The 22,353-nt window shown below is 38.7% G+C and overlaps 1 protein-coding gene across 1 annotated transcript; it reads left to right on the forward strand.

Annotated features, from left to right (window-relative positions):
• Positions 1 to 2,957: 2,957 nt before the first annotated feature.
• Positions 2,958 to 21,766, forward strand: LOC135760662 (peroxisomal succinyl-coenzyme A thioesterase-like). Its single transcript, XM_065274747.2, has 11 exons — positions 2,958 to 3,189; positions 3,905 to 4,101; positions 4,893 to 4,992; positions 5,088 to 5,278; positions 9,386 to 9,549; positions 9,626 to 9,745; positions 9,838 to 9,920; positions 12,227 to 12,320; positions 12,398 to 12,478; positions 19,221 to 19,359; positions 21,224 to 21,766. The coding sequence occupies exons 1-11, from the start codon at positions 3,029 to 3,031 to the stop codon at positions 21,352 to 21,354; spliced, it is 1,461 nt and encodes a 486-aa protein (XP_065130819.1). The 5' UTR covers positions 2,958 to 3,028; the 3' UTR covers positions 21,355 to 21,766.
• The last annotated feature ends 587 nt before the right edge of the window (positions 21,767 to 22,353 follow it).

The following is a 22,353-nucleotide window of genomic DNA, read 5'->3' on the forward strand; positions in this document are numbered from 1 at the left end:
AGTGTTGTGCTACGAGTGCATCAATTAAGTTCTAGACATGCCCAACCCTACGGACACTAAAGGTTTCCAGCGTTTTGTGGGGTTTATGAACTACCTATCCAAGTTCATTCCGCACTTATCAGAAGTCTGTGAACCACTGAGGAGGCTGTTGGACAAAGACGTACAGTGGCACTGGCTGCCGAAGCACGATGCGGCCATTAGGGAGATCAAGAAGCTGATTACAGCTGTACCTGTTTTGAGGTATTACGACATCAACAGGCCAGTCACCATACAGAGCAACTCCAGCCAGACGGGCCTGGGCTGCTGTTTGCTGCAGGAAGGACAGCCATTTGCATCTCGTGCATTGTCCCAAACAGAGCAAAATTATGCTCAAATAGAAAAAGAGTGCCTGAGCATTGTGTTTGCCTGTCAGCGATTCCACTACTATGGGAGAGGTGATTACGGCAGAGACAGATCACCGCCCACTGGTGTCCATCTTCATTAAGCCCCTTCTCAGTGCACCAAAACGCCTCCGGAGCATGCTCCTCACGCTTCAGAATTACTACCTCAAAGTGGTGTGCAAACCAGGCCCGGAAATGTACATCAGTGACACCCTCAGCAGAGCTGTTACCCCGCCACAGAGCATAGACACGCAGTACAGCCGGGAAATGGTCTGCAGCTTGCAGCAGGAACAGTACGACACCATGGCAATTCAGCAGACAGATTATTTGAACGTCACCAGCCAACGCCTCACTCAAATCCGACAACACACGGAGAAGGATGAGTGTCTTCAGATGCTTAAGACTGTTGTGCTTGAAGGATGGCCAGACTGCAGAAAGGAGACACCCATAGTGATAACAGCGTACTGGGCCATCAGAGATGAAATCAGTATGCAAGACGGCATACTCTTCAGAAGCCAGCATTTTATCATTCCTAAAACTTTGCGATCGGAAATGCTGAGACGGATCCACTACAGCCACATAGGGGGAGAGGCTTGCTACAGGCAAGCCCGTGACACTGTATCTGGCCCAACATGCAGGGGGAAATCAAAGACTTTGTGCAACAATGTTCTGCGTGCAATGAGTACGCACATGAACAACAGAAAGAGACCATGATGTCACCCCCACTACCCACACGTCCCTGGCAGATAGTGAGCATGGACCTGTTCAACCATGCAGGAAAAGATTTCCTGCTCGTGGTGGACCATTACTCTGACTTCTGGGAGGTCGATCTGCTTCCTGACCTCTCAGCTGAAACTACGATCCTGAGGTGCAAGGCTCAATTTGCACGCCATGGCATACCAGACCGGGTCATTTCTGACTGTGGATGTCAGTTTGCATGTGGAGCTTTAAGGACAAATGATTGGTGCTTTGAGCATGTTTTTACATGATTGTAAAAAACCTTTGCAGAAGAGCTGCGTTCGCGGGCGAGGACTCCAGAACTGGAGAAACACACCCTCAGAAGGACTGCACTGCAGTCCTGCCCAGCGGCTGATGTCGCGGAGACTGGGAACGCACCTACCTGTGACGGACCAGCTCCTGATGCCCCGGGTCATCAATGAGGTACCAGACAAACTGTGTATGAAACGCCAGAGGGTGAAAGCTGAACATCGGTCAGCCTATCAGGATGAAACCACTCCCTGGGGACAGGACTGGCTGGTGGAGAAAAGGGGTGTGCATGCAGCAGGTGGGTACCAGGTCCTATGTTGTTAGTGCGGAGGGGACAACGTACCGTCGTAACAGGGTCGATCTTAGACCAGCAGAGGGAGTCCCCTCGTTGTCATCAGGGAATCTAGAACATTCCCCAGAGCTTCCTGGGGATGCACATGCCACAGCGGAGGGTGCTGTGAGCGAGGATAGCAGTGAAGAGACAGGCACCAGTCATGGGGGGCACCCCATTCCTCACAAACCATTTGCACGCCACACCAAGCAGAGCAGGGCCAGTCATACTCCTGGAGTGGCAGGCTAATTAAACCTCGGGATAGATTGAACCTTTAAGTGGGGGTAACTGAACAAGAAAACAAAAACAATGTTAACAGCTGTCGTATTAGTATTTGTGTTCTGACAGCTGTGTTAGGTAGCCTGTTAATAAGTTGGGGTGTTCTTTGCAGAGTTAACAGGGGGAGTTTAATCCAGTTCAGGTTATTGACAATGTCATTTAATGTTTGAATATCTTACTACAGGAAGGGAGATGTTACAGGGTATCCTGTTGTACTGCTTAGGCAGCAGCTCCACCTTGTGAGGACTTTATGTATGTTACCTTGTAACAGGAAGTATGCAGTGTTGTGCTACGAGTGCATGTCAGTTCTGCAATATATACACAGATAAACGCACTGTTCTTAACACGCCGTTTGTGTAGCATCTTTATTCACCGACATACAACAATGACCGTCCTACTCAGGGAATTTAAACCCCAATTCATTAGTACAATCTGGCAAATTAGATTAGATTCTCCTTTTACGCATTTAGCTGAAAAAGGAAAAACAAAACCCCGAAATGACAATACATATTCCCAACATACAGCCAGCAATAATAAAACCACTTACAGGTTTAAACAGCTCTCTGTACCCCAGGAGTTTAAACTCCAATTCATTAATATAATCCAGCAAAATGCCTGTTGTAACAATGTCAGGGAATTCCTCAGTCCACACTAGAGAAAAGATGAGCCGAATAAATAGATATACCCCAATTAAAACCAGCAAAATTAGTACAGCCGCCAGACGCAGCTCCTTACCAAACAAACACTCGCGCCACGCTCGGAATCGATGACATCACCCGTAACTGTAGGACCCACACACCTGAACGGACCTACTGCGGCCTTTATAGGCCCACTACTGTAAGTATGTGTCCATAAGACACGCCCCTGAAAGGAAACTACCATCGGCTACAATCATGTTTAACCATGTTCATGCCAAAGTTCAGCCGAATGCCTGTGCCTTCTTTTCCCTCCTGTTTGGCAATCCCAACCTACTTCAGATCTCAACTAAGTGGTCATATTTTGTTTTCCTTCCTTTGACTGATCAGACTTAAGCCAGTGTTCGGTGAAATAAATGCCTTTAGCTGTTTTCTCATTTGGTAAGCAAGAGTTTGAAGCTTTTAGCGTAAATTTTGTTGCCATTTGTGTTTATATCGAACAACCTAAACTTCTGACTACTACTTTGTCAAGACATCTTCAGTTTTCATCCTTATACTCTGTGAATATTTCCTTAAGGTAAGTCTCAGTTAAAAAAATGTATTTGTCAGTTTTTAATCAGGTCTTTTAGTGAGCGTTGTTTTCAGCGATTCACCAAATGGTTAAATATTTTTTTCAGGTTAATGTTAAGATTTTTTACAATGAATTTATTTTGTTAAACACAGTAAAATGGTACAAACTGTTGGCTTCAATGGAAGCATTGTGATATGGGAGAAATTACATGGAGAATTCAAGAGCCATGAGCTGTTTATTATCCCAAAACATGGTTACAACACAAAGAGACAATGAAACATAACCAAACGCAAAACTGAACAAAGAACAAGGTATAAACAGGGGATAAATATTAACAGATTGGGGCAAATATAAATATGTAAACATTGATGCCAGATTCGACTGCTCCAGACACATCAACAAGTCCACCATCTGGGAACAGTCAACCGCTCAAAATATAAATCCGTAGTGAATTGAGGCAAAGAAATAATCCCATATTTGAGAGATGCAACAATCAATACGATTTGTATGAAATAACATTTAATATTAGCCTGTAAACAGGTCTTCATAAATCAGCACAAGCCGTAGGCCTATGGACTAGCTAGCGGATATTAAGAATGGTATGAGTTTGAATAAATCAATTGTCACTGAACGTTTAGACCTACTGATTTACTATGTGTAAATACTTAAACCACCACTGAATCCTTAAAACATTTTAATCTCTTATAAAAAAACCCTGTAGGACTATGAGCACTGGAAAATGTCCATTGCTGTCTGTCCAGCCCAGTCGAGGTCTGGTGGATGAGAGGTTTCAGATTGTCGTAATGAACTTATTGCCAAATCAGGAGGTGACGCTACATGCTTTACATCAGTCAGAAGACAAAGACTTCTGGGAGGCATTTGGACACTACATCAGTGATCTACATGGGACAGTGACAGGTGCTTATTTTAACTTACCAGATTATTAATCTAATTAAAGGGATACTCTAGTGAAAAATAAAACGACCCTATAATTAAGTCACCCTCAGGCCATCCTCGATATACATGATTTTTTTTTCAGACTAACGCAAATTTATTTTAGAAATGTCCTGGCTCTCTTTCAAGCTTTATAACAGTAGTAAACAGGGAGCAACTTCTGACTTTGAAGCCTAAAAAAGTGCATCTATCACAGAATTAAGACCTACCGAGGGTAATTGTAATTTTAAAAATATTTAATTAAATGTCCTTTAGGAAACTTTATAAACCACAATAACTAGCTTCCGTATCTTAAATTAAGGTGCATTATCTCCACCTAGTGTGTTGGAGTGGTTTCTACTATTTGACGAGGGTGGCGTTAGGTGACGAAAGTGAGTTAGGTGGCGATAATGCACATTAACGTTGGTGCTACTCTCATGAACAAAGAAGAAAAAGCTCCGTGAATCCACCTTGGCCAATACCGAAAGCTAGTTATTGATAAATGTTTTTAAAGGACATTTTCTAAAATAACTTTGTGTTCATTAGAAAAAGATGTACATTGAGGATGTCTTGATGATGAATAAATCATAGGGTAATTTTCATTATTTGCTGGAGTATCACTTTAATGTCTGTCAAAAGCTACAATAGTAAACATATTCCCACCAGACATTACAGGTTAGCAGATTACTACTACTGTAAAAACTATTTAAAATTAGATGAATTAACTAAATAAGGTAAAACAGTTTTTACTACAATGTCAATATCCTGAGATTTAGTGGCCAAAGATGAAAGTTTAGGAGGCACTTATGAAGGGACAGAGGCCATGGGGTTGCTGTGGAGCATGAGGCCTGTACCAGGAAGCCGAAGTGGACTCAGGTAGCCAAACAAAATCTGATAGTTTGAAAAATTACTTAAGTTTTTTAAAATCTAAATGAAATATAAAATCTTAACTTTCATTTTCATTGTTCAAGATTGCGTAGGGTGGACATACATACACCTATGGTAGTCCACATTTCAGTGTACAGTGGTCATCTATCTGAAGGTTTCAGCCAGCAAACAGCCCTTGCAGCCAGTGTCACAGAGCGCTGGTACATAGCACCGGGGGTGCAGAGGGTGGATGTTAGAGAAAGAGGACTGAAAGGAACTTTATTTATTCCTCCAGGTACAAAGACACATCCAGTACTCATTTGATCAGTCTAACCCATGAATGTTAAAAGTTTTATATTCCCAGTTATCCTTTAGGATCCACTACATACACAAGCAGTAACAAACATCAATCCATCAGATTGTAAAATCTTAGTAAATGATGCAAATCACTATGGCTTTCTATTTCCTGACAAAATAAATAACAAAACAAAATAAAAGTATCACCAGATATTCACCAGACAGAAGACAGTTGGTATATTTAATTTATTGCATCTTAATGTAAAGTTGTTAAAAATAAAATTGTTTAAAATAGTAGAAAAAAAAATTAAAGTGCTGTTTTGTCAATATTTCCTAAAACAGGGCATGGGTCAATTTAAAATATGCAACAACTAACCCTAAAATTAATGAAATGTAAATGTACACTAAAAGCTGTTTACTGGAAAACTTCAACTTTGTAACCCTTTGACCTGTCCCAAATAAGTAACTCTCATTCTGCTTTATTCTTTCTGACCACCAGAGGCAACGCTTCACACTGGAAAATTTATGAACATTTACCATTACAAAGAAGGCCCTAAAATAATAGCTGTTCCAATAGCACTGGTAGCATCCACATTAACCCTGTTCTTTCTGGAAAGGTTTTGTAAGAGAATTTGGGAGATAAATATTGCATTTATATTCTGTATTTGTTTTATTATCATATGGTTTCATAAACTGAGTGTTTTCTTATCTTATAGTTGAATATTAATGTGTCTTCTGTCACCTGAATTGAACTGAAGTTTCGGTTCATCGAAAGGACACGTGGTTCGTTAAAAGGACACTGAGTGCATTGTCCTTTTGAACTAAGTTCATTGCAAGAGCATCGTAAAGTTTCCAAAAAGGGGAGTTGCATTGAAATAAATAACTGATTGCCGATTGGTGGAAACTAAAAGGTTGAAAACAAAAACCAGACAATTGGTCGGCTCAAATTAGCGAATGTGACAGATGCAGAATTAGTGCTGATGCTATGGAAAACATTGAGTCTAGGTATTAAAAGGTGTGCATTGCTTGCAATAAAAATTTTAAGAATAGGAATTGGGGGTTAGCTCAGCTGTCATATCTCTTTGATGATCATCACGCTGAGCCAGTATGGTGTTAAATGCTGTCTAAATACAATTCTTTAATAAAACAAAATTATTTTACATATCTCTCTGTATCCATTATTCCATATGGAAAATTGGGTGCAGCCCAAGATGCGTACATATCTCTAGTCAAAAGGCATGTCACACAACACCCAATTTGGTGGATATTTGTTAGGATGAGTGATAACCTAAACTACTTAGTGCCACATTGCTTGGAGAGGCTGACCCCATTATCATCCTACAACAAAGAAAAAGTTGGTGGGTTTGTCATAAATCTTCTGTGGCCCTTAAAGGGGCCATGTCACAAGACTTTTTAAGATGTCAAATAAATCTTTGGTTTCCCCAGAGCACATATGTGAAGTTTTAGCTCAAAATACCATATAAATTATTTATTATATAGCATGTTAAAATTACGATTTTGTAGGTATGTGCAAAAATTTGCTGTTTTGTGTGTGTCCTATAAAATGCAAATGAGCAGATGAAGTGCAAACACTGATCACAATGATGGTGGTTTGTTGCAATTGAAACTCAATTGTGCTGTGAATTATTTTCTCTCTCTCATTCTCTTTGCACTAAATGGCAGCGCTGTGGTTGGATAGTGCAGATTAAGGGGTGGTATTATTATAATAAGAGCTCCCTATGACATCATAAGGAGAGCCAAATTTCAACGACCTATTTTTTCATGTGCTTGTAGAGAATGGGTTACCAAAACTAAGTTACTGGGTTGATCTTTTTCACATTTTCTAGGTTGATAGAAGCACTGGGGACCCAATCATAGCACAGGAAATAGTCAGATTTTGATGTCATGGCCCCTTTAATTAGTCTTGAAAAGCCTTTACTAGGTACAAAAGTTCACTTCCACCTCCCACCTGTGTATTGACATTTGGTGTATTAAACAATGCAAGCTCGATAGGATAGTTTCGTAACAGGGAAAAGGTATTTTAGGGAGACATACTGAGTTTGGCCATAACGTCACCACTAAGCAAAACACTTTCCAGTTCATACAGAATGGATTAACAGGCAATTCACAGAGCTTGCTTACCTGCTTAGTTAAAGTTATGGCCAGGAGAAACACAGTCTTCAGTAAAAGCCACTTCTAGTTGCTATGTTCTAGGGGTTTAAAGGGGGGCAATCTAAGGGATTTCAGACCAAGCTCAGGTTTTATAAGGGCACTTGAATGTTCTGAATAGGGAACATTCTTTGAGCACCTATAAGACACTCATTCACAAAAGCATAAGCTCACGAAGTTTGACCATTTGTACACGATGTGCTAAAACTGCAGCCAGACAGACTTTTAAAGTAGAAGCTGCCCTATTCTTTTCTAGCAATAACTGCAGAAAATCTGAAACCAGTTCTTTGTGGCCACTGCCTTCTCTCTACACCAATCACCCAGGATATGTATAAATGCTCCTGGTAAAGTGTGCTCTAGAATTCAACAGTGTTCTCTCCATCGATCACAAACTGTCAAAGTAGTTCCAGCCCAACACTGGATTTGGCTGAGGAGATTCACTTTCCTGCAAAGTCTCCACTCAAGCCCCTTAAAACAAAAGGCTTGCAAAAACTTGGAACCTGTGGCATCAATTGTAACTGAGGACATCACAGGCTTATCCAGAGTTACCCAGCTTGCTGAACTTCACAGCAAGGCCCAGTTGGGTTATATACTTAAAGGTGCACTGTGTAACTTTTAGAAGGATCTCTTGACAAAAGTGTGTATAAAGACCTTAAATGATGAACTGTATTGTTTTTATTAACTTAAAATGAGCTGTATTTATCTACATACACTGTGGATCCCCTTACATGATTTTGCACCAGCATGTTTCTACAGTAGCCTTAACCTGTGTTTTTTCACTCAGACGACGACATGTTTGTGTTGTGGTTGCTACTGTAGCTTCTCTATGCGTTTCGAAAGGAAAGGGTGAGCTTTGGACCTTGCCATCAGTTGCAATTCACAATCTCACCACCAGAAAATCTACAAACAGCACCTTTAAGTTAGTTGTTATAACCCAAGGGTCTTAGGTTGTTTCCCTCCAGTAACTACATACTGTACACCTGCTAAAATTGATAGGTAGTGTTTTTACCGTTTTGGAATCCATTCAGCTGATCTCCGGGTCTGGCTGTACCACTTTTAGATTAGCTTAGCATAATCCATTGAATTTGATTAGACCATTAGCATCGTGCTAAAAAAAAATAACAAAGAGTTTTGATATTTTTCCTATTTAAAACTTGACTCTTCTGTAGTTACATCATGTACTATAACCAACAAAAAAATTAAAAGTTGCGATATTCTAGGAAATCTAGGACATTTTCTTCCGATATGGCTAGGAATTATACTCTCATTCTGGCATAAAAATCAAGGACTTTACTGCTGTAACATGGCATAGTGATATTACGCAGTGCCTGAAAATAGTCCCCTGCTATTGAAAGTAACCAAGGGGACTATTTTCGAGCAGTGCGTAATATCACTACGACAAAATGTGTATAATGCATGCAATATTAGGCCTATACTGTAGGTAGCCGTAATAAATAATTAAATAAATAAAGGAAAAGGGAATTAGTAGGGTATAGTGTGGTGCCCCCCCAAGGGATTTCAATGCCCCCCCGTTATGCCATCCTGGTGCTGGGCTTGCGTTTGGCGTGTGTACCCTGCTGAAAAATCCAGCATAAACCATAAATCCAGGCTGGTTTTTACTGGTTCGTCCTGGTATAGTGCTGGTATAGCTGGCTAGCCAGCACACCAGCACCCCAGGCTGGTCGGCCAGCACACCAGCAACCAGCACCTAATGCTGGACCATCATCCCAAGCTGGTCCCAGCATGCAAAACAGACCTTATGCTGGTGACAAGCAATGCTGTTTTTAGCAGGGTAAACAGCACGCGAAACGCTCATGAATCTGTTCCAATTCAGGGCCACAAGACATTCCATTTAAAAATTTGCAGTGTTTAAATCCGACAAAAACAATATACAGATTTTGTTAGCGAAGATAATGTCTGTCTCTGTGTATTTTAGGTCCAGGATCTTACCCAGGAGTGCTGGACCTGTGGGGAGGAGGTGGTAGTTTAGTTGAGCATCGCTCTGCCCTGTTGGCATCTCATGGCTTTGTCTCACTGGCACTAGAGTACATGAATCGCAATGATAAGAAAATGGCAGATGTTGATATATCTTACATTGAGGTAATTTTGAACATGGACAAACTTAGACATAAAATAATTGGCTTTCTGTGATAATAACTGCACTTGATTCTTGTAGGAAGCATATCAGTTCTTGCAGAATCATCCAAAGGTACAAAGGGACCACCTGGCTGTGGTTGGACTCTCATTTGGAAGTTCAGTCACACTTAGCATGGTGGCCTACTCTAATATCATCAAGGTTATCTTTACTTACAAAAAACACACACACTTATCTAAATTTCAAATGTAGCTTTTTGGTACTCTTACTACATGTCTTTATTTATTTTGCAGCCCCAGTGCTGTGTGTGTATCAGTGGAAGTCATGTGGTTCCTGTTGATAAACCAATAATCAAAGTCTTTCAGAATTTGAAATTGTGAGTGAACATTAAAAATAATTAACAGCTTAATGTCCTACCTGATTTTATACACCTCTTCATGCCATTATTACACCACAGCTGAATCATTTTACAGGAACACAATACAACACAGAGGTATCTCATACAACAAGAATGAATGCAATATATCTTCAGATTCCCATGTCTCGTTTTAAATGAAGTTTATGTTACTAAGTTTGGCAGGAGCATGATCAGGTAATCCAACCAATCGGCATAAAGTCCCTCATAGGGGAGAGGGGGGTGAGTTGTGCAAGTTTTTACTCAAAGTGACTTTAAAGTGAGGCCATGACAGTAATGCCTTCAACTTAAGGATGTACATATATTTCAGAATGTTGTGCATCCCTGAGAAGAAAAACTTTGGATCTGAAATAAATTGTTTTTAGAAATATAGCTTTTGGGAAAAAAGTGGTCTTGTGGCACAACACAGTTGTGCCTTTAGGGAAAATAAGTTGGGGTAAATTGTGCCAGTGATTTCTGAAGTAAAACAGAACATTTTAATGTTATGAACTGTAATGCTATTAAAACAAGACAAATTCAATACACTGTAAAAAAATCCGTAGAAATTGCAGCTGGGTTGCCGGTAATTTACCGTAGATTTAAATTTATGTTATTTACTGGCAACATTTTGTTCAAAGTGAATTGAACATTAAACATTTACAAGTCTTTGTCTTTACAGAGTACAACTAAAAAAACAGCATCAAGCAAAACATTCTGGGAAACAAAATCTGAAGCAAAAAACAGAAAAAGGTTGATGATGATTTCTGTTTCCCAGAATGCTTTGCATGAGGCTGTTATTGTATAGTTTTATTCTGTAAAGATAAAGACTTGTTAATATTTTAAAATTATTTAACTTTGAACAAACTCTTGCCAGTAAATAACATACATTTAAATCTACGGTAAATTACCGGCAACCCAGCTGCAATAACATTGTAATTTCTACGGATTTTTTTTACAGTGTACACAATCACTCATTTAAGGTTTATTTAGATATTGTCACTCTATTAAACTGTCATATTTTGTAGTTTTTGGAAAAACACAACTTTAATACACAATATATGATATTTCTGAATAATTTCAGGCAAAGGGGCTTTGGCAATAGATGCCTGTTGACATACACAGAATGCTGTCTGTCAATTATGTAATATATAAGAATAAAGTGACTAGACTAATTTCTAAATATCCTATTGTGACTTGGTCCCTTAAAAACTTAATAAAACTTCTCTTTAATAACATCAATGTTAAATCTAAATCAAAACTGAAATCAATGTTCGCTAAATGAAACAAATGACAGGTATAGGCCTAAGTCAAACACTGATGAGGCATGTCCATCTCCTCACTTCTCCAGATTATCCCCTGTGAGAATGTAGGTCTAGGTGGTCTGAATCTGACCTACTATTCAACATCCCATTGTCAATACTGCAGGGGAATATAAACTTATTCTGTCTCATGTACCACCAAGTTTTTGGGGTGTGGGTAGTTTCTTAAGCACATCACCTCTGGCAACTTAACCCAGGCCCTTTGGCACAAATCACCCCAGACCTACAAGTCTGAACAATTAGCATCATCCAGCAGTTAAGAGCTAACATTATGCTAACTGTATAGACTCATTGTGTAGCCTGCTATAAAACATGTGTAAAATATTTTCAAACCTATCTACACTGTAAAAAATACTTTGCTGCCTTAAATTTTTTTGTTGAATCAACTCGGATTTACAAGTCATTTCAACTTACTATTATTTATCTTGACTAGAGATGAGTTGTTATAACTACAGGTGAGTTGTTATAACTTATAAATTTAAGTTGACTTTTCTCACCTATATTTTACAAGTTGTGACAACTCATTTCTGTTGACATGACTTGTAAATCTGAGTTGATTCAACAAAAAATTTGAAGGCAGCAAAGTTTTCTTTACAGTCTATAATTGTTGAGACACTACAATAAAAAACCTTAATCATAGAAATTTTACTTTAAAAGGAAAAAAACCTAGAAGCTAAAATGTGCTTACCTCTCATGCCATGTGTCTCTCTTTTTTTTTTGAGGATAAGTAAAATTGATGGCTTTTCAAAATTATGTGGTCACATGACCAATTTCTTCTATGGTTTTTCAGAAACAAGGGGTGGAACAACTTCCCCCCTGGCAGAAATCACTCCACTCTCCCTTATATACGTATAGTTTGAGAAACATGCACAGCACTGCCATTTTCTTAAAACTCCCTGTTTTGGCTCTGAGGAGCAAAGAAATTATTGTTTCTGTTTATCATTAGAAACTGACAATGTTAATTTGCAGTAACTCAGACAATTTACCTTTGAATGAGGACAACCAATTGATCAACAAAGACTTAATGCTTCCGATTCCCTCAGACCCAGCTCTCAAAGTGGATGTGAGTATGGTGTCCAAAGGCCTTTTTTTACTTGTTAGATTATGTTTGTAATGTTAATATTTTGTTAACACACACAGGTTGGGAAAATAACGTGTCCACTTCTGTTGGTGAACGGTGGTGATGATGAGAACTGGCCTTCTGTTGAATCTGCTGAAGATGTGAGTCATAATTACAATCTCTCAGTACTAACCATCACTGTAAAAGTAAATGAAAAGTAAGCTATGGTGATTTTCCATATTGTAATTTTGATAATTAAAGGATTTTACCCAGTGCTGTTGCTTTTCATGGTTTGTGCTGAAAGTGTGTGGGATGGCTTATAACAGGTCAATACCAAAACATTAAAAACTGAAATTACTGACTATCATTAAGTTTGGGTGATTTAAACACACTCTCATTTAATAAGTGATTAGAATGGCAGAAGGTGTGTTTCACTTTTTTGGATGGTGACTTATTATCACGTCTTTATTTATTTAATGACGTCTTCTAAAAATGTATCACGTCTAACTTGGGTAGTGCAGAATGTCTAGCAACGCAAAAACCTCTAAAATAACGGTGCATTCACACGGTGCGTCAGTGTTAATGCTTCCCATTTACTTTTAATTTGTGACATCATTCATTGCCGTACTGAATTGTTGATCCGTCAGCATCGCGTCCCTGCCGTTGCTCGCGGCAGACGTTGAACATTTCTCAACTTTTCAAGCGGCGACGCATGCGTCAGCCAATCAGATCGCCTTATCCACTGTGATTGGCAGTTGGCCACGCTACAGACAAGCTTTCCGTTAAGCCTTAACGCTTACGCCCCATGTGAATGTATTGTTAAACACATGTTGTATTTCTCCGATTTCTGTTATCTTTCATTTTGCAGGTAATAAAGAATTTTACAACCTCCACCACATTATATATGATGTTTTATTAACAAGGTTCGGGAGGAGCATGATCAGATAATTAACCCTCATGTGTTGTTGGGGATGTTTTCATCCACTACAGAGTTTTTTTTACTCTTAATTTGGCCGTAACTTTCTCTCTGTTTTAGCAAATTGAATGATTTTTGGTGACAAATCTTATATTTACATATATTTTAAGAAAATGCTTTGAAATTTTTTAAAAACTCAACGATATACCGTGGGCAAATTTACTACCCTTTCGTGTTGTTAGTGGATGAAAACATCCACTAAATTCAACGGCTGTAAAAATTTATCAGATGAATATTTTTTCCAAATTTTTTTTCATAAATCTGTTAATCAACCTCAGTACTGATCAAAACTACCAAATCTTTACAAAAATTCCATGATTTTAACCCTTTAATTGCCAAGTTTATAAGGTGTGTCACTGATTTGGGGAAAAAACACACACAAAATGACCGATTTTCAATATAAAAAGTGATTGTAAACTGGATTTTTGTTTACCTTTTTCAGAGTCTTGAACATGTATAAGATTGGTAAAAACATTGGCTTTGAAACATTTTTAGTTTTTGTGTAGCATCAGTTTTAATTTTTTTCTCCCTCATTTATTGTTATTGGCTGTTTTTGCCCCATTGACTTCCATTATAACCACATTTTTTGATTGCAGAGCTATGACACCTTTTTATCATGCATTTTTGAATGTTGGATTTTTTTCCTTTTGCTAAGAGGTCAAATTTGTAATTTTTACTGTTGATCACCATGTGGCACTATTAACCCTTTAGTAGCCCTGTGCAAAAACAAAGCTTAATTTCTGACTTGTACATTGAGTTATATGGAGTATAACTCCATAATAAAAGCATATTATTGTGTGTGTGCATGTGCGCGCGCGCGCGTGTGTGTGTGTGTGTGTGTGTGTGTGTGTGTGTGTGTGTGTGTACCTGGTAATTATCACGTTGTGGGGACCAATTGTCCCCACAAAGATATGAATACCAGTGTCTTTGTGACCTTGTGGGGACATTTTGAGGTCCCCATGAGGAAACAAGTTTATAAATCAAACAAAATGATGTTTCCTGAAAATGTGAAGTTAGGAGAAGGGTTTTTGTGATGGTTGGGGTTAGGGAAATTTTCTGTAAAAATCTTCTCTGCATCGGATTTATGAACATCATTTATTATGAACACAAAAACAACTTCAAATAAATTGAACAATGAAGCAAGAGTAGAGGATGGATGGAGAACTAAACAATCAAACTAACTTTTAGTGTGTATGTGTGCCGGGGGTGTGTTCAGTATTTCCAGCAGGACTTGCAGCATATCACTTGGTGCTCTCTGCAAGTTTGTCCACCACAACAGATGCAAGTGCTGACATGTTTGTTCTTTGCACCAATTGCATGTTCCCCTCTTCACTCCTGAGCTGCTGGTGCCTGCTGGTGTCTGTGGTTTGTGTCAAGAGAGACAGCTGCAGGAGACTGAATCTCTCTCACCAGTGCAGTAGCAAGTGGAGTGCGAGGGTGATGCTCTCTCCTCAATATTGCTGCAGAGATTTTCCCAGGTCTTCTAGGAAAGCCTTCTCCTAAACAGCTTTTCACCTCCCTCGTGCATGAGTTGCTGTCCCTCCAGACAAACTTGCAGAGAGCACCAAGTGATATGCTGCAAGTCCTGTTGGAATGACTAAACACTTATGTGTTCATAATAATGATGTTCATAATAATGATGTTCATAAATCTAATGTCTAATGCAGAGAAGATTTTTACAGAATATCTTTTTTTCATGCACATACACACACATACGCACACATACGCACGCACGCACACACACACAAACACGCACACATACGCGCGCACACACACACACACACACACACACACACACACAAATATGCTTTTATTATGGAGTTATACTCCTTAAAACACAATGTACAAGCCAGAAATTAAGCTTTGTTTTTGCACAGGGCTACTAAAGGGTTAATAGTGCCACATGGTGATCAACAGTAAAAATGACTAATTTGACCTCTTAGCAAAAGGAAAAAACACCAACATTCAAAAATGCATGATAAAAAGGTGTCATAGCTCTGCAATCAAAAAATGTGGTTATAATGGAAGTCAATGGGGCAAAAACAGCCACTAACAATAAATGAGGGAGAAAAAAATGTAAACTGATGCTGCACAAAAACTAAAAATGCTTCAAAGCCAATGTTTTTACCAATCTTTGGCATGCCCAAGACTTTGAAAAAGGTTTAAAAAAATCCAGTTTACAATCACATTTTATATTGAAAATCGGTCATTTTGTGTGTGTTTTTTCCCCAAATCAGTGACACCACTTATAAACTTGGCAATTAAAGAGTTAAAATCATTGAATTTTTGTGAAGATTTGGTAGTTTTGATCAGTACTGAGGTTGATTAACAGATTTATGTAAAAAAATTTGGAAAAAATACTCATCCGATACATTTTTATAGCCGTTGAATTTAGTGGATGTTTTCATCCACTAACAACACGAAAGGGTAGTAAATTTGAACAATGCACAAGGGTTAACTAATTCAGCACAGGTGCATCCCATTAGGTAATTAGCCAAACACCACACATACAGACAGCCTACCTACCTCAGTCTTGAGATTGTTTTCCAACAGACCGCATCATAGAGTCGTGTCTGAGATTGAGCTTTTCCCATCTGACAACGAGCTAGATGCTCCACCGCAAGCCACTGGCGTAAAGAAAACCTCCGGCTCAAAGCAAGCAACTGGCTCTAAAGTGTTTCCTTCAGCCGGCTCTAGCCAACCCAGACCTTCCGCAAAGCCCCATGCCTCGGTTCGCGGGCGGAAGCCAAAAAGGCCCAAAAATGAGCAAAGCTCAACTTTACAACCTTTACATTTCCATGGGAAATAATTCACTGGCATCAAAGAAGGTAACAAAATCTCGCAAATCAAAAAACCAACACGTCTTTTTAACATCTTCTTCCAGTTTAAGCTCCGGTCCCCTCAAGCTTTAGGATGTAGCAGACTGTCAGCAAGTCTAGGCCACGCCCCAGGTTCGGCAATCCTTCAAACTACACGGCCTTCTTCCTTCCAACCAATGACTGCAGCTGGTTCAATTCCAGAAATCAAACAGCTACAGGCATGGTTTCACAAACCTCTGCTTTTTCTCTGGCTGAAAACGCCGGCTTGAGGATGCCTCTGCCAGCCCTTCAACTCAGCCTCTTCTCCCTTTTCCTCCCCTGCTGAAAAAAACAGCATACCAACAAGACCAGCATATGTTGTGTTTTGGTGCTGGTTTGCTAGTGAACACCAGCTAAACCAGCATCAAACCAGCATCAGCACCAGCATTAGCACCAGCTAAACCAGCACCAAACCAGCATTAGCACCAGCTAAACCAGCATTAGCACCAGCATCCCATGCTGGTCATCAGAGGCGATTCTAGGGTCTATGGGGGCCCCAAGCAGAAAATTTCCTGTGTGCAAGAAGTGTGCAAAACTTCTATACAATGTCCTTTGCTTAACCCATTATTCTACAGTGCAACAGTTACTGCGAAAGATACATATATAAGTGTAATCATCATCATTCCTAACATTATTAACATGTTTGGATGCATAAATGGCATTACATGTTTGGAAATAATGACAGCAGAGAAATATTTTCTACATTATACAATGATAGCAATGACTCATAACTTATTTTTACAAGAATATTTTAAGAAACCAGTCATTTTATGACGGCTATACTAAATAATCTCAATCATAGTTACAGCTTACTGTTATGTAAGTTAGTGTCCAGAGTTAAATATTAGTAAAGTAAATATTAATTTCATATCTCAAAATACAGAACAGTATAACACACACATCTGTTGATTTTCTCAGCAACAATGCAATTCTATAGACTTGACAAGAGGTTTTCCTGAGATTTTCCCTCTAATGTTTGAGACCTGACAGGTTGAGGATGTAGTTTGTCTTACCTCCCTTAAACTCATCATCTCTCCTTTCTGCTTCCCTTTCCCTGCTTTGCACAAACATTTCTGATCTACATCTACAGAAGCCAATAGTGATCGAGTCAAAATAAGATAAGCATTGTTATTTAGAAACTTCCTTTAGTCTCGTCATGTTTTCATAAGCTAACTCACTCGTGTGGCATCTTTTGATTGCGGGTGTGCGCGAATGAACGCAAAGACGCGCACGGACATGAATACGTGCGTGCACGCGTCATTGCGACTGCTTCGTCGCTTTTACAAGCGTAAATTGGGTAACTACATTGCATATAGATCCGTCTTTGTAAAGGATTGCACTATAACTGCTAAAATTTAAACTTGAGATTTACACCGGGGCACAAAAGATTTACACTTGGGCACGTGCCTGACTGGAGCTGGACCGGACACATTAAACCACATATGCGTAAGAGGGCTGCTCACTTTAGCGCCTTTTTTGCGGTTAAATTGTTTTAAATCACTTGAGTGTTAGCATTTGCAAGCCTTTGAAACACGTGCAAATGATAAACTTTTCCTATTTAAATTTGCGTATTAATCTGGGAATCACATGCGAGCCGAACCATGGGTCGTGATCCGTACAGATCAACTGCGACAGCACGACTGAACGATACAACGTCACCCATTCGCTACGTTCATTTTCAATACTGGCAAGTTATCCACCTGGGTTGGATTTTGACAGGGCTAAGCCAATGTCAATCAACATGCCATCCAATCAGAAGAATTTTGATATGCAGTCATGTTGAGTACAGGGGGGCAGGGTTTCATATTTTATTGAAGCTTCCCCGGGCGCCGCCATTGCTTAGCGAACACCCACCTGCTGTTAGCATCTCATTGACTCCCATTCATTTTTGCTTCACTTTGACAGTGAATAACTTTACATCTGATGTGTTTAAAGACTCCAATTGTCCTTTAATTATTTCTAAAGAAACACGAAAATGTATAAAAGGCTCTATTACCATGTATCTTACGTTATGTCCCAGTAGAAGCAGTTTTTGTAAAAATATGCTAACGATTGCGTCATAACCTGCGACTCTCTGTCGCACAGTAGAGAAATTACCGTATGGACAGGAGGAGAAGCTCGGAGGCAATCTTTTACTGTCTATGAGGCCATCGGGTGGACATGGAGTTATAAAATCAAGGGAGATTATTAATCAGAATACTTACCCAAATGTGTTCCTGTTCACGCTCGCCATCTCTGCAAGATTCGGCGGGTGATTCAGATTTCTCTTGGCACGGCTATTAGAAGACTTACAATTGTCAGACAGATTGCTCACGTGATATCTACGTCATCAAGCTCAGTTTGAGTCTGCGCAGTACGCTCGACACCCAGGAAGTGGGTGCTTCTAATTGACTTCACTTGTCTCCGTTGAATTCAATGGGGTCGCTGTGTCCATTTTTTTTACTGTCTATGGTTGAGTATCTATTTTCATCTACCGGGTGTAGCTGGCCATCCGAGAAACAAACTCGGGGGCCCTCTAGTGGCTCGGGGCTCCAAGCAGTTGCCTGCCTTGCCTGTTGACAAGGTGCGCCTCTGCTGGTCATACCAGCATATGTTGTGTTTTGGTGCTGGTATGCTGTGACCACCAGCTAAACCAGCATAGACCAGCATAATTCCCATGCTGGTCCATGCTGGTTTGATGCTGTTTTTTTCAGCAGGGTCCTGCTACCTTTTCCTACCAATGGCCAGCAGCCCCCGTTGCAGGTGCCCATGCAGGACACCATCAGTCAGCTACAAAGCACTGCAGCATCTAGCTCATTGTCAGATGGGAAAAGCTTGGCCTCCAACCACTTTTCCATCTCTCGTATCATCCGGGCTTCTCCAAGCACTCTATCAGTCTTCCACCTTGGTAGTGGGAATATTATGTAATATTGACTTACTGAATTATTATACAGATAACATTGAATCGTTTAAAACAATATATTGTTGTTACTTTGTATTATTAACTGTAATGTTCTTACCCATGATACATGAAAGAAGTCTTCATGGTTTAACAACACTGAATCCTTGATGTTTATCATGTAAATCCAGATGAAGCTGATAATGGAGAAAGCAGGAAATCTTCACTTGTTGAAAGTCCTGACATATCCTGGTGCAGGTCATCTGATTGAACCTCCTTACACACCTCACATCCGTGCAAGTAACTTCATCCGTCTAGACCATAAAAAAGGTATGCAAACATTGAATAATTAAATTGCATCATTGGATGTGTCTTTAGGGGTGTAAATAGTCACTGGTTTCACAATTCATTTACGATTATGTCAACGGGTTCAATTCAATCTGATATCACGATGCATCACAATGCACTGCATCCTCAATATTTAAGATTTCTTACTGCTGCAGTTCTTTGTCGTCTTTCTTATCAAAGCCCCGCATTAAAACTCTGCTCCAGAGGTGCACGCTTCATCTAAAATGAGATTAATTTCCACAGTCTCTTAAATAATCAATTATTTGTTGTTATGCATCAATGCAGCAATTGTTTTATACCAGCTGTCACTAATTTTGACCTGAGAAAATAACTGACCAACAAAGATGCAGCATTGTCAAACGGGGACTAGTTAAAATTAAGAATTTAAAGAGAAAATACAGAGAAACTGGTCAGTAGTGATTCTGTTTCTTTTGTAAGCTCTTTGAAAGGGAAAGCCTTAAGAGTCAGGAATTGCATGCTCTTGAAACACAGCACTGGAGAGCTGTTTTAAGCAGAATATTTGCTATTGTCTGTCATTTTAACCATTGCGAAGTTTGGTTCTGCAGTTAAAAGACAATGTTACTTTCATTATTTTAATAGTTTTCTCAGGGTTATCTGATTTGTTAACACACGGCTGGGTTACATTGACCCAACTGCTGTGTTGATTCAACTCATGGTTGATTGACAATAATCCAGCAGTCAGGTCATTTTAACCCAGCAGTGTTGTCTGGCCAATAGTGACACAACCCTGAGTAAAAAGAACACGGCATTTTGAGAGATTTCTGTTGAAAATAATAAAGTGTAGTGTCTATAACATCATCCATGTTTTTCATGTTATAAATGAATGTTTAAGGAATTGAATATAAAGCGTTGTTTTTATCATTTAACAATCACAAATAATATGTCAGTTGTCAGTTTGGTCATGACTACTGTGCCGTTTTAAATCTAAAATTTAAAGATCAGTGAACTGTAGCCGGGGATCCTCATTTCATAACAAATCTGTGACGTTTCGACAGATTTACTAACAGCGCAAACCATCATATTTAGGCTACTAAAGACGTGCAGTGGATAATTAGTCATTTTTGTGACTGACCTTATTGCATATATTTCCATTTCAGACGCAAAAGAGAAGATTCACACGTGATATTACTGTATTTGCTCCATTATTTGAATAATGTCTTAAATCATTTTGCTCTTGAAATGGCTGAAATTGTAACTGATAGGTGAGGCAAATAGCACGTAGAGGATTGTTTTAACACGTAACAGTTTATTTGGAATGCCAGAGCAACATACTCAAAAAATTTTGTTTGCCAAGCCATTTCTTTATTTATTTGCTGGAGGAAATTAAACAGAAGTCACTAGAAGAACACCACAATACTAGGTGTTCAAAACTTATTGTGAACCTTCACTTTCAGTATCCTATATCTTTGTTAGCTGGGATGTTAGCTATTAGTAGATTGTGTTGGTCATTATGAAAAAAGTTGTTGCGTTGTTGTGTTTGTGTTTTTTAATTTGCGCCTATCAGTAAATATAAATAACCTGCAGATTTTATCACTCCCATCTTTGGAATCACACTAATTTGCACCGTGTAGTAAATCTGGCTCTTGGATGAAGCCCTGGTCCAGTCTATATAGTTTTTAAAAGTAGGATTTTTTTCATATTTTAAAAAGGGGAAATAATCTGCTTATCAATTTAGAAAAGACACAATTAGCTTACTTAAAGGCCATAGAATCATACAGTTGAATCATTTGACATTTAAGTGGGTGTGCTCACTTCTGTTCTATTCCACTTATGTGGGACTGTGAACCATCATGTGACATCTGTATGTTTGTTTTTGTCTTTGCAGTTGTCATGCTTTGGGGTGGACACACCAAACCACACGCATACGCACAAGAGAATGCATGGAAAGAAATATTAGCATTTCTACGGCAGCACCTTTATTTCAGTACAAATGATGTAGTTAAATCCAGACTTTAGTTGTGTCATTACAGCAGTGTCATGTGAGCAACCAGATATGAAATGTCCCTAAATAGACCTTTAATGTTTATTCTGATTTAGAGCATTTTGAAATATATTGTTAATAAGGCACTCCAAATGGCACATTAACAGCATGTAACAGTACAGTTTCATATGGTTTGAAAATATGCAATGGATTGTAATGAATGTCATCATCACACTTGAATTTTATGTGTTAGATGCCAAAAAACATTACGAGATTAACATTTTTGAAATTATTGAAATGCCTAATTGTTATTTTACCTTGGAATTACTGTATTATTAGGTGTCATTTACACTGGGGACGCTGGGGACATGTCCCCAACACTTTTTGAAATGGCTGATTTTTTGAAAGAATTTGGTTAAAATGTTCTGAAAAATCAAACAATACCTGTGCGACTTACACAGCAAAAATGACTTTCTTACTTAGTATTTTTGTCTTGTTTTTAGTAGAAATATAAAAAATTCTTAAATCAAGATGCTTTTTCTTGATGAGCAAAATTACCTAAGAAAATAAGTATAGTTTTAAGACAAAAATTATACAATTTAGGTGAATTTGTGATTAAAAAAGCAAAAATATCTGCCAATGGGGTGAGAAAAAAAATCTAAAAATAAGATTTATTTTTTCATAAACGCTTAATTTAAGCAAAATTTTCCCACCCCATTGGCAGATATTTTTGCTTGTTTTAAGCACAAATTCACTTAAATTTTATAAAAACTAGACTTATTTTCTTACGTTGTTTACATCTTGATGTAAGAATTTTTTAGATATTTCTACTGAAAACAAGACAAAAATACTAAGAAAGAAAGTCAGATTTTCAAGAAAAAAATTCTTAGTATTTTTGAAAATCATTATTTGCAGTACGACTGGTTTTGTGGTCCATATGTGACATATGTTGCGTTGTGCGCCTATAGTGTGTTTTCTTTTACATATGTAATGAATTTCAGTGTAAGCATTGACTTAACGTGCTGCTGTTTTCT

This window comes from Paramisgurnus dabryanus, chromosome 1 (assembly GCF_030506205.2).
Source record: "Paramisgurnus dabryanus chromosome 1, PD_genome_1.1, whole genome shotgun sequence".
Classification (NCBI taxonomy): Eukaryota; Metazoa; Chordata; class Actinopteri; order Cypriniformes; family Cobitidae; genus Paramisgurnus; species Paramisgurnus dabryanus.

Excerpts from the sequence above, each read along its gene's own strand:
- LOC135760662 (XM_065274747.2), top strand. The coding sequence starts at position 3,029 with ATGCCTTTAGCTGTTTTCTCATTTGGTAAGCAAGAGTTTGAAGCTTTT. Across the intron at positions 12,321-12,397 it reads ACCCAGCTCTCAAAGTGGAT|GTTGGGAAAATAACGTGTCC; the intron begins GTGAGTATGGTG and ends TAACACACACAG. Across the intron at positions 19,360-21,223 it reads CCGTCTAGACCATAAAAAAG|TTGTCATGCTTTGGGGTGGA; the intron begins GTATGCAAACAT and ends TTGTCTTTGCAG.